The sequence below is a fragment of the Pezoporus wallicus genome, unplaced genomic scaffold (assembly GCF_028554395.1).
Source record: "Pezoporus wallicus isolate ANWC-B61680 ecotype Strahan unplaced genomic scaffold, APGP_CSIRO_Pwel_v1 contig_13057, whole genome shotgun sequence".
NCBI classification, from domain to species: Eukaryota; Metazoa; Chordata; class Aves; order Psittaciformes; family Psittacidae; genus Pezoporus; species Pezoporus wallicus.
The window spans coordinates 121,822-134,418 of NW_026640978.1; the positions used below are offsets into that span (position 1 = coordinate 121,822).

General features: G+C 55.2%; 1 protein-coding gene and 1 long non-coding RNA gene across 2 annotated transcripts; both read left to right on the forward strand.

The window, feature by feature from the left end:
• Nucleotides 1–3,030: 3,030 nt before the first annotated feature.
• PHB1 (prohibitin 1) lies at nucleotides 3,031–7,900 on the forward strand. The gene is made up of 7 exons (XM_057421437.1): nucleotides 3,031–3,106; nucleotides 3,375–3,503; nucleotides 3,839–4,000; nucleotides 4,347–4,489; nucleotides 4,779–4,895; nucleotides 5,750–5,845; nucleotides 6,762–7,900. Exons 2-7 carry the CDS (start codon nucleotides 3,416–3,418, stop codon nucleotides 6,972–6,974), a joined length of 819 nt encoding a protein of 272 aa, XP_057277420.1. The 5' UTR covers nucleotides 3,031–3,106; nucleotides 3,375–3,415; the 3' UTR covers nucleotides 6,975–7,900.
• A 3,674-nt stretch (nucleotides 7,901–11,574) lies between these two features.
• LOC130605726 (uncharacterized) lies at nucleotides 11,575–12,597 on the forward strand. Its single transcript, XR_008973770.1, has 2 exons — nucleotides 11,575–12,023; nucleotides 12,134–12,597. It is a non-coding gene; the product is annotated as an uncharacterized LOC130605726 (long non-coding RNA).

Consider the following 12,597-nt stretch of genomic DNA (forward strand, 5'->3'; position numbering starts at 1 on the left):
CTGGGTACCCCCTGTGCTCAGAGGAGCCCCAGACCCTGGGCTTGTGTTGGTGCTGGAGACCAGGACAGCCCAGTTGTGTGAACGTGGTGCAAGGAAGGGGATGGAGAACTGGGAACATCAAGGGGCTGTGGGTTTGGGGGGGGCTGAGGTCCTCTTTGGGGCTGCAGGTCAGCAATTCCCAGCCATTAGAGCCTTCCCAAGAGCAGCACAGGGCTTAATGCAGCTTCCACCCAGGAGAACGCTGCAGAGTGCTGATAACCATGGAGGAGAGCCCAGAACCCCTTTGGTGCTGCTGGCACCGGGATGGCACCAAGCTGGGATGCTCCAGCTCACTGGGCACTGGAGAGCCCATTATGGGTGCCTGCAGCACAGAGCCCGATCCCAGATTATCCCCTGATGGGATTAGAGATAATCCTGGTTTTCTCTAAATGCTCCCAGGACTCCCCATCCCCGGTGCCCACTCCTCTGGGGAGAGGCTTTTGCTGCTGTGGGATGAGTCAGGTGAAGCTGCGTCTGAATGAAAGACAGGCTCGATGTTAAAGCAGATTAATTAAGCTGCATTAGGGGCCTGTGTGGACAGGGTTCAGAATGAAAACAGCCTTAATTCGATTCCTCTGACTTGCAAATCGCGGCGGGGAAGTCAGCTGAGATCACATTAAGGCCGTTTCCACCCCACACCGTGTCCTCGCAGGGCTTTAATGCAGTTTAACTAATTCAATTGAAATGCTTATTGAGGCTAACCGGGTTACATGCTGGTGCGGGGCTGGAGCCGCCGGGCCTCGGGCTGGGATGCCTGTGTAGGGCCAGGAGGGTGGGAATGGGGCAGGAACATCAGCCCCATCCCATTGTGTGGGCCCCAAACCCACGGTTTGGGGTGGAAAATCCTCCTTTCTGCCCCTCAGGTGCTCTGGCAGAGCATCCCTGCGGATCCACGTCTGCCTCCGTCACCGCCACTCGGGCTCTGTGCCCTTGGCATGCTTCACGCCATGGATGTTCCAGGGCTGCACTGGCTGGTGCTGGAGGGCTGGAGAAGAGGAGGCTTTTTGTTCCCCGCTGCAGTGGCTGGAGCTGGGCTCAGGACAATGAGGGACTTCTTGAAGCCGCCGTTCCTTTGCCCCATAGAGGAAATGTGCCCCTGACACCCTCCAGACAGCAGCAGCCCCATGAGAACACCCAAGCAAGGGGTACAAGGACCCCAAGGGCAGGGTTCCATCCTGGTTCTGCTTTGGGTGCTCCTCCATGGCCACTTTGGTTTCATCAACGAGGGCACAGGATGCTCCTGGTGGCTGCAGGGCTGCTCAACCCCTTGCCTGCATCCCACAACTCACCGAGGCTTTGGACCGTGCCCCCCAGCTCACAGAGCCAGGGCCAGGCGCGGTGGGCAGAGGGGGACACGCCGGGTGCCCCCCCAGCACCGAGCAGTGTGTCAGCCCCTGTGGCCGGCGCTGAATCACCCGCCAGCTATTCCCCACACAAAGGATCCATTCTGCCCTGGCTTCGCCGTGCGGGTGTCACCGGCTCCGATGTGGCGGCTCCCGGGGCTTCCAGCCTAAAAGCCGGGCCCTGGCCCAAAACTCCTCATTGCCACGAGCCTTTTTCCTTTCTTTTGGGGTCTGAATGGGAAAGCCTCATTTTACACGGGAAGGGAAAGCGGCTGCACAACCCCAGCCCGACGGCTGCTCTGGAACGCAAAGCATGAGGCAAAGCGGGTGCAAAGCGCCAGCCCCCAGCTCCACAGACCCCAGCTGAGGGTTGAATTGTGCCCTGCGTGAATCCCACATCCAGAGGGAATCAATCTCCCGGTGTTTACAGCCGTGGCTTTGTCACCAATTAGGATGTTGTGATTGGATTAGATGTGAGCGGATTGAAGCCTCCCGGGGCAGAGCCAGCCCTGGGGAAAGCCCGGCGGCTGCGGGGATGCTCCCGGGATGTAGCCCTGGACGCAGCACGCGGCTGAGGGCAGAGCACCCACGCTCGAGCTTCCCCCTTTGCTGCAGCCGGGATCTGAGCTGCGGTGACTGCGCGGTTCCGGAACGATGGTCCCAAGGAGGGCAGCTCCCAGGGGCCGCGGTTCCAGCCGGGCTCCAGGGGCTTCCCGCAGGTCCAGCGCTGCTCAGCACCTTCACCTCACCCTGCCCCTCCTCAGCATCCGCTCCCCAGCGCTGCCGAGGCCCAGCGGAGCTGCTCTGGGCTCTGAAGGAGCGCTGCGAGGCGCAGGACGGGGCTCCCCCAGCGCACCCGTGCGCGCAGCGGTGCGGGGACCCGGGGCTGCCGGGGGGCACCGGGAGAGGCGGTCACGTTCCGAGGCAGGAGCGGCCCCAGCGCAGCCGCCCGTGGGTTTTGGGCCCCGCTCCTGGGGGGGAGGATCCGGGCCGGGGGTTCCATCCCCGCGCTGCTCAGCGGCTCCGTGCCTCAGTTTCCCCGCACGGGGCGCACGAAGGGAACACGGTGCCCCCGGGACCCGCCGGGCCCAGAGCAGCGGCGCCGGCCCCGCTTTCACCCGGAGCCGCGGGCGGGGAGGACGCGGCCCGGTGGAGGGGAGGGGGGGGGGGGAACGGAGCCCCCGGTGCCGCCCGGGGGGAGGCGGCTCCTCTGCGGTCCCCCCCGTTTCGTTTCTCCTCCTCCCGGCTCTCCCGTCCCTCGGCGCTGCCGCAGCCGGCGGAGCGCTGCTTCCCTCTAGCGGCACCGGGGGCTGCTGGGCCGGGGAGCCGCTCGGTAAAGCGGCCAGACCCCGCCGGTGGCTGTGCGGCCCTGACACCGCTCCACCACGGACCCGCCCGCCGGCCCCGGCCCCGCTGCCCCTGCCCGGGCGGTGCCGTGCAAGCGGGGAGCGGGCACAGCCGGGCCCGGGCCCCGCAGGCCTCCAGGACTACAGCTCCCGGCAGGCCCCGGGGCAGCGGGAAGACGAGACCAATAGAAAGCGGCTTTACTCAGCCAGCGTGCCGCCGCCGGGCTCGCCGGGAGTTGTGTGCCGCTCCGCAGCAGGCAGCGCGGCGGTGAACTACATGTCCCAGAACACCGTGGGGAAGGGCAGGCCAATGAGGAGCGTGCGTCTTGGCGCTGCGCGCAGGCGCGCCGGGGCGGGTGGCCGCGGATTCATGTGGAGGTCAGGGGCGCCGCGGGAGGGGAGCGGGACGGGACGGGGCGGTAGGTCCGGGATCGGGAAGCGGGGATGGGAAGCGGCAGCCGGGACCGGCGATGGAGCGGAGAGCGGGGGCCGAGCTGCGGTGGGAGCGGAGCCTCGGCTGTCGGGCGGCTGCCCTGGGGGCGTGAGGCCTGGAAGGGAGGCGGCGGGCCGGGCTCGGAGCGGGTGCGGGGGTGCGCTGCGGGACCTGCTCCGCGGTGAGGGTGCGAGACCCCCGTGGGTTTTGCAGGAGGGAGCTGCTAAAGGAAAGGCCGGACCCGGAGGCGTGAGATGGCCGCGAAGGTGTTTGAGAGCCTGGGGAAGCTCGGCCTGGGGCTGGCCGTTGTAGGAGGAGTGGTGAACTCGGCGCTGTACAACGGTGAGTGCGGGAGGCTGAGAGCTTCCAGGTGGCTTGTACCTTTGGATTTGGTCGGTGTGGGAGGCACCGTGTGCCTTCACTGCTGATGGCAGCAGGGGGACACAGTTGTGGAGCCTTGCTGGGCTGTTTTATGCCCTGTGCATTGCACAAGCGGGATTGCAAGCTGTTGGCTCACTTGGGAGCAGACTGCGAGGCCAGGAGCCATGGCTGCGTCTTCTGGCCTTGTTGCTCCAAACAATGTCATTAATGTCACAGCAGCAAAAGGCTTTGACTCCCCCAACAGACCACTTCCACAAGGGTGGTTTCGGTACCAACGTGGCTCTTGTCTTCTCCAGTTGATGCAGGCCACAGAGCTGTCATCTTCGACCGATTCCGCGGGGTCCAGGACGTGGTGGTAGGAGAAGGCACCCACTTCCTCATCCCCTGGGTGCAGAAACCCATCATCTTCGACTGCCGCTCCCGGCCCCGAAACATTCCCGTGATCACGGGCAGCAAAGGTGAGCGCTTGCTTTGGTTTGTTTTTTCTGGATGTGGAGATCCCAGATCCAGTTGGACACAGTCACGAATGGTTTGAGCTGCGGTTTTAGTTCCAGAACAGACTGGACCATTCCTTTGGTCCTGTCAGTCATCCCTTTAACCATAAAGTCCTTGTCTTTCCAGTAGGGCAGTAGTTCCCTGTGTCGCCAAACTGCAGTTTGAATCTTGTCTGGGATGGGGATTTGGATCCCAGGGTGCAAAGGGCAGTAAAAATAACCTGTTTCTTTCTTGTTTAGTCAACCTGGAGAGGACAAACATCTCCTGTCCCTGTGCTTTGCCACTCACCTCGTGCCTCTCCTCCCACAGACCTTCAGAACGTGAACATCACGTTGCGTATCCTGTTCAGACCAGTGACTGCCCAGTTACCCCGCATCTTCACCAGTATTGGAGAGGACTACGACGAGCGTGTGCTGCCCTCAATCACAACTGAAATCCTCAAGTCTGTTGTGGTAAGGACAGGCTCCGTTGCTCATCTTTCTTCCCTCAGCAGCTGGAGCACAGAATACGTTGTGCTCTGGAATAAGGCTTCTCCTTCCACTCCCAAGGCTCTCAGAGGCCATCCAGAAAAGCTTACACTTAAGCTCCCAGTCATTGAGTCCTTTGCTTCCAATCCATGGGCAGCTCAATGTCTTGGAACTTTGGGAGAGGAGCTCTGCAGCTCATGGTGCAAAGGCAGGCAGGACACAGAGAATCTGTCACTTCTGGGAGCTTCCTTCTCACTGTTCATCCTGATTTCAGGCTCGCTTTGATGCTGGAGAATTGATCACTCAGAGAGAGTTGGTCTCAAGGCAAGTGAGTGAGGACCTCACGGAGAGAGCAGCAACCTTTGGGCTTATTCTGGATGATGTGTCCTTGGTAAGAGTGCTGCCTTTTTGGTTTTTCTCCTTGGAGTCTGCCCAGATAAGAGCAGTGGAGAAAAGAGAGGAGGGGGCTGGGAGTTTGGACACACGGACTATGTCTGTCTGCCTGCAGTTGCATGGGATGTGGTGGTTACAGCTCAAAGCAGTACCTCTGCTTTTGTCACTGGCCTTCTGTGACCTTGAGCAAGCCCTTGAAGGCTCCTCTGTGCTGGCTCATTGTCAGGCTCCACTGCTGCAAGGCTTTTGTAGTTCAAATGAGGAAAAAATGCTTCTGGGGGTGATAGATCAGCTGCTCCCCAAGCACCTTGAGATACAGGGAGGAAGTGCCAGGCTTGAGGAGGTATTGAAAATACCTGCTTCTGATAGTGTCCTTTTCCTACAAAGTATTTGGTTTTCTCCTGACTACTCAAGGGGGGAGCTCTCCCTGTCTCCCTAGAAGCTTTGTAAATGAATCGTGTTCTAATCTGGCTTGTACTTGCCCCTCTCCCTTTCTTCTTGGACCTCTCTCAAAAGCCTGCTTGGAGGACAGGGGTATTATAGGCAGTCTTTGCAGGAAGACTTTGTTTCTCAAAAATGCAAGTTTTGACTCTGAGTTTCTGGTGCTGTCTCCTGAGCACACTCCTGAAGGAGATCCACCTTTCCCCTGTCCCATCCCAGGAGCCTGCAGCTATCCAAACTACCCAGGCTGAGCACAGTGGGGCATAATGGAGCAGGAAAGGGCTCTTTAAAGGCTCCTGGCTCTCCATCCCCATCCCAGTTCCACTGATGCACCCTGGGAGCTGTGTGGGTCGCAGCAGCACTGCTGTATGCTGTCAGCGGTGTGACCTTTGCTTGCTTTGTGCCCTGCAGACTCACCTGACCTTTGGCAAGGAGTTCACAGAGGCTGTGGAGATGAAGCAAGTGGCTCAGCAAGAAGCAGAGAGAGCAAGATTCATTGTGGAAAAGGTACCTTGTCCTTCTGAGAAACTTGCTAAGGGTTCCTGGTATCTCCTTCCCACTCCAGGTTGCAGTGAACATCTGACAGGGCCAGCTGAATGCTGAAATCACTTGGTGCTGTAATGCTGATGTTCTCAGCTCTGGCTTGTGGTTATCGGATAGATAAAGCCTAAGGTTGGGTTTGGGGGTCATCTTTTTCTTCTTACTGGGGTGCTGAACAGAAATGTCTGCATGGAGCCAGGAGGAAATGGCACTCGGGAGGGAGTGTCAGTTAGAAATGGGGTTCAAGGCTGAGATCTGCATCCCACATGATCCCAGTGTTTGGGAATTTTGTGAGGCTAGTCAAAGCCTTGTGTGGTGTTGATATCATTGGCACGGAGGCCCGTGTCCTAGGGGTGTTACTGACCACAGGAGATGCATGAGCACATGATCCCAGATCAACCCAAGATCTCAGTGAGCATCCACAGAAACAATTTGGCGTTCAAGTGTTAAAGTCCCCTGGCCCAACACGTGCCTGTGGGGATTGCAAGAACCTGCAGCCAACACCCCATGCAATAAGATGCATGTAATCTGTCAAGATGATTAAACAGCAGAAGTGTTTATTTGACCTGGGTTTAACTGCACTGGTGAAGTTCTCCAATCTTTCAGAGAGTTTTCCACCAGAAGTGTCCTTTGGTGGGTTAATGTTCCATGAGGTTAAAACTGATAAGGCAATTTCAAGATGATTTTTCAACCTTTTTTTTTCCACAGTAGGCAGAAAAAGAGTCTTAACAGAATACAGCTTTAAAATAACCCCATCTGTCTTGAGGGAAAAGAACAGGAGGGAGGTGAAACAGGAATTCCTATTTTAAACATGGCAGTAGCATCTTCCTTCTCTTTGCTCTTGTTTTCTCTGTTGGTTATTCCCTGTCCTGTCTGATTCCAGGCTGAGCAGCAGAAGAAAGCGGCTGTGATCTCTGCGGAGGGAGACTCCAAAGCAGCTGAGCTCATTGCCAACTCACTGGCCACTGCAGGCGATGGCTTGATCGAGCTGCGCAAGCTGGAGGCCGCTGAGGACATCGCCTACCAGCTCTCACGGTCCCGCAACATCACGTACCTGCCCTCTGGACAGTCTGTGCTCCTCCAGCTGCCACAGTGAGCCCGGGCACCTCTGCCTCCCAGAGTAGCCCTTTCCAAAAGAGTCTCTGCACTTTCCTCACTGGTAGAAAGAGAGGAAATGAAAATTCAACCCATTTTGAATTCTTAATCAAATAAAACCGCCCGCTCTTGAGAACAGACCTGCATTCCTCCCCTCTACGGTCAGAGCAGTGGCTTTGGCCTTTAAGCTAGGTTTGAGAATTGCCCCTTTCCAGGCAGTTTGAGCAACAGGAGCAGAGTTTCATCTATTCACTCCTGGAGCAAAGCAGTAGCCCAGGTGACTCCCTGACCCCAAGAGTGCTCTATCCATCAGGTTTCACAGCGATGCTTCAGTGCCTTCAGGCTGGCTTAGCCGGGGTTGTTACAGACTTGCAGGTCCTGGACTATGGGACAGGGATGCCCAGGGCTCACTCTTCAGTCAAGCCAGTCTGTTTTCAGGTGTCAGCTGAGTGTAAGAGGACATCTCAGCTGTCAGGGCAGTGGCTCTGCCTGTGTGAACCATAGCACTGATAGCTGGAGGCACAGGTAGAGCGGCTTGTGGCTTGGGGTGAGAATAGCAAGAGATTTGCTTTATGTAGTGGATGGATTTCAGGCACAGAGGAGAAGATGCTTCCTCTGCAGGAAATGCTTCTCAGGCACATGCTGGACATCTCCACTTCTCCCCCTGCTGCTGCACTCTGATCTGTTTGCTGCTGCTTGCCCTGTTGTGCAGCATTGGTTCTTTCATCAAGGTCAGTTGGCCTATTGCAAACGGCACCTGGGACAAAGAGGGGATGACTCGGTGCTCTGTGGCTCAGGCAGTCAGAGGTGGGCAGAATTCTCTGTTACATCAATGCTCTTTTTATGTAGGGAACCTGAATTGTGAGGAGGATGTGATGGGTGAGATTGTATAACCAGCCTTCAATAAATGTCACAGTCCCAACTGTAGTTGTGTGTGGTGCTGGGTTTTTTTTGCTGTCACAGAAGAATGAAGGTTGGGTCAGTAGAGCAAGAACCTCGTGCTTGTGCTATTGTGTGGATATGCCACTTAGCACAGGGCAATAGGTCTTGTTCCTGACAACTTAAAGCTTGAAACATGATTCTTAGGCTGAATTCCTGCAGCAAGGCTGAGAGTATCTTGAGGTTATTGCAAGGGCTTTTAACTGTTTTCCATGCACTGTTCAGGCTGTTGTTTACTGCATGTGCATCTTCCAGGGTGCTCTTTTAATGAAACACCATGCTGTTGGAAAGAAAACGGGGGTGTATTGTACCAGATACAGCCTACAGTGCTTCATGTGTGTCAGCAGCTACTCCTATCCTGTAAACAGGGTGCTTGTACAATGCCTGTTATCCCTGAGGAATGGGATCTCTGGTGGGTGTCATCGCTGCCCTGAGGGTAAGCCCTTGGGAAAGCTGCTGGGAATGGTGGGCTTGTTTCCTCATCTTACAGCCACTTGGAGTCCTTGCCCTTGGAGAGACTCCTGTGCTCTTTGTGCTGGGCAGGGTCTGTGCTTGCAGTGATGAGGTGCCTGAGCTTGCAAAATATTTTAAGCAGCTGAGCAGTCAGGTCCGTAACTCCCAAATAACTTCCAGACCTCTCCGCCCTCCAGTGCTCTTGTTCTTTATTCCTCTGGTTTACCACTTCAGACATTTCTAAGGAAGCTTCCACTTTCCTCCCAAGGCTCCTTTTAAAGCCCCCTTAGTGTTTCCTGTGCCAGGTGCTGGGTTCAGAGCAGAATGCCTGAAATCCCTTCTCAGCTTCTGTGGTTCTGCATCCCTTCTCCCTCCAGTCCTTCATTTTCAGTGGAGTGTGGAGTGTTTCCTGCCACTTTTGCTCTTAGCCTCTGGTGGAGGGGCTCCAGCAGTGGTCCCTGGGTCTGATTAATCACCATTTCCTTTGCCTTTGGGTGTAATTCTTTTCACAAATGCTCCCTAGCTGTTAACTGCTCCTTTTACCTTGGCTGTGCCTCACTTAATGCCTAAAGCTGCCATCAACTTCAGACTTCAAAGCTGCTCTTGAACCTGTGGCTGGCTGGGGGTGTGCTCACTGAACCCCTTGTTTATATTGTGTTTACAGCTGCTCTTCAGCCTTGGTGGAGACCATCTCCAGATGGGAGCAGTGACCCTAAAACCAGGATGTGGTTTAGTGCACAGGGATACTGGGTGAGGAAACGGCCACTTGCTGGCTGGATGCTGCTCTGAGTTGTGCAGCAGTGAGCAAGCATTGCCTGGCATCCTCTGCCAGACTCCCTCAGGTGCTGGCAGGCTCCTTGATGTAAGAACAAACCAAGAAGTTGAGCTTGTGCGGCCAGGGCCGGACTGGAGAGTCAAAGGCTGGATCCTGCTTCCTAGAGCAGCAGTTGGGAGGTGTGAGCAGGGTGTGTGCACTCGCTCTCAGCACTCTGCTTGTCAGGGCAATAGACAGAACTTTGGGCTTGGGTAACACGCAGGCAGCTGCCCTGGCTGCTCCCACAAACAGGGTGTTCCCACCCTCGCTGGCGTTTCCAACCTTGTTGCTCTTAACTCAGTACCAAGAAGTTGCTGGTGAAAGTGGAGCACGGCCTGGGGTGGAGAATCGAGAGAGGGTCAAGGCATGCGGCTTTGCACTGGGGGAAGAGAGGTGAGGGATGGAGGCTGCAACTTTGCTGCCAACCGTGACAGACGGCATTAGCGAGCACGGATGCTTGCCAAGAGGTTACCCCTTCAAGAGGCAAGACAAATCCAAGCGGAGGAGCCGCAGGGGCCGCAGCCCGGCTGCTCTCCCACCAGATGGCAGCAGCAATTCTGCTGCTGCACCGGAGAAGCTGCGGGACCAAAGGGTGCCCTCAGCATCCCGGGAGCTGGGGAGTGGGGAGGTCACCCTGCCCCGGGCAGAGGGCGCAAGGAGTGGAGGTGGACGAGGGCTAACACAATAGCACAGTCTCAGGGCGAGGAGGAAACAGCGCAAGCTGGTACAAGAGGGGAAGAGGGCTCAGTCCCTGTGTCAGGCTGTCTTGGTAAACCTCTGCTGCACCTTTCACTGCTGGGTACCTCCAGCCCCAGGTTTTAACTTCCCCCAGCCTAAGGCAGCACACTGAAAGATGCAAACTCTCTTTCTGCGCATGGTCCCGGGTGGCTTGGCTTTGCAGCCTGACTCCCTGCAGCCCTGTTCCTCCTTTCCCCAGGCCATCTTTAATTTATTACTAATTCAGAGTGGATAGGAACAACAGAAATGTCTAGGCGTGACTTCAGAAGTGTAACGTGGTTTAGCTTGATGTTTGAAAACAGCATTGAGTCTTTGGGTCCAGAATGTTAGCATGATGAATTCATACTGGAGCTATGTTGGTAAAAGCTTGGCAATTTTTAATCTGAAGCCCTGTAATTCTGTGGTTCCAGGGTGATTAGAGTATTTCTCTGAATACAGCCCAAAAACTAAGCTACAGGGACCAGGTTTGGGGCAAAGTCTGCTGGTCATGGGCAACATAAACCTGCTGGGGCAATTGAAGGGCTCTGTGTGATGGGGAGTGCAGCCCTCTGTTGCCAGAATGCATCTCTTGCTTGAGACCAAGGAGCAGCAGTTCACTGCCACTTAACAAGGTGGAATGTCCCTGCCCATCGCTCTGCATTGGCTGCAAACCTCCAGAGAGGTCTGAGTTTAGGGTTTTCTTCCTGGGAGACTTTGCCTTACTTCTTCCCTTTGTGCTAGTGGAAGAGCTGAGCTCGGCACCAGCCTGCTGGCCACATTCACACCAGCCAAACAAGCTTTGTTCCTGATAAACAAACAGGAAACTGCCTGATTTCCTCTGTGTGCTTACCCTCTCTTGTGCTCGCTCCCTATTTAATAGATAACCAGCCTACCTGACTTGTGAAGAGGAGACCAAAAGCAGCCACGTGGACAGGAGCAGATGGAATTTGCAGCATGGCTGTTGCACTGAAATGGGCATCTCTGCCCTGACAGTCATGGATGCACAGGAGCTGAAACACTCCAGGCAAGGGAGCACCCCGAGTTTGTGATAATCTGTACCCTGCAGCAAGCTGGCAGCATGGCTGAAAGTGGTTAGAGCCAAGGGATAGGGAGGAGTTTCCTTATTGCTTCCTTTGTGCTGTTTATATCTGAGTGGATCTAGTGCTTCTGTCCTGAAACACAGAGGATGTGGCAGGGTGTGCAGGGGGAAAAGGCACTTGTGGAAGAGGGTAGGAAATGATGTCTTTAACCAGGCTCGAGCTCAGCTCAGCTGGGAGATGGGGAACAATTCATAGGGCCGAATTTGGTCTAATTATTCCTTGCCTGGCACTAGGCAGCACTGGGGCTGATCTATTCCTCATATGCCTGTTTCCCATCAGCAGGACTGAGCTGACTTCAGGCCAGCAAGTCCTGACTTACTTACACTGCTGTAGTTCTCAGAGGTAGGTCAGGTTTACTGAAGGATGATTTGATGCTTTGGGCTTTGGTTTTCTACTTGGTGAAGGGGGAGAAGATTGTCACAGATAGGTATCAGGGGCAATGGTATGGGACACGAAGTCCATCCTAGCTAGTGGATGCAGAACAAACTGTCAAGAGAACGGGATGCATCTGATGTCTTTAGAGAAATGCCCACCCATAGCCAGGCTGGGTTCACTTTGCCCACCCACAGAAAGCTGTAAAATCTACAGGGAAAGGGCCTGGTGGAACAGGCACCCAGTTCTTGCTGAACACAGAAAGAAGGGCTAGAGACACCAGGAAGCTCCCATGGGAGGCCAAGTTCAACTGCTACTGTAACCACAGTGTTTGGGGTTCCTCATACTGGATCCACACATGATGCAGATCTGGACTGAGTCAGAGCCCATCAGTGAATTATCCTTGATCTCTGAGAAGCCAAAGCTGTGCATGAGCATGGGAAACTGTCCTAGATCGAGCTGCAGGAGGGCAGTGCACAAGATGGAGACAGTGGAAGATGCCAGTTGCAAGATGTGTTTGTGCCCCCATGCTGGTAGGGGCAGGAAGGGCAGGAGAAGGCTGGAAAGAGTGTGTGCAGGATGCCTCTGAGCAGCAGGTTAAAAGCACTCAACAGAGGCAAGAACAGGAAGGAAGCAGGGGTTAAGCCTGAACAAGGTGAGTCTATCCCAGAGCCCTTAATTCAAACATGATTTCATGGGTAGAAATCTTGCAGTGCCCCTTCTGCAAAGCTGGTAAATACAGCTCTGTTTCTCTGTTGCTTACAGCATCTTCCTCCTAAGCACAGCTTTTCAAACCCAGAGGGAAGTTTCTACCTAAACAGCTAGGCTGGAAGATTGGGTGTGAACAGCAGGACTCCACTTAAACCAGTTTGCTCCTCACCAGCCAAGGTACATGGACCCTACTCAAACTGCTTTGGTACAGGCTGATGCTGATCACAGCAGAGGTGCTCTAACACAGGAACAGAAATGTTTCTAACAACCTGCTGGGGCAATGCATCCATTTAACAAGTACCTCCCCTCTCCAAACTTTAGAACTTCATGTAGCCAGTCTGCTGGGGAAACCACCTGAGATCACAGTGTAACAAACACCAAAGCTGATTAAACAGACAACAGAAGAGTAAAACCCCAACTCTGCCAGTTTCTCTCCCTTCCAACCTGCCCTTGTTCAGCTGCCATACCCCAGAATCTGTGTCTTCCTTAGGAAAAATAAAAGAGAGGCAGAAAACCAA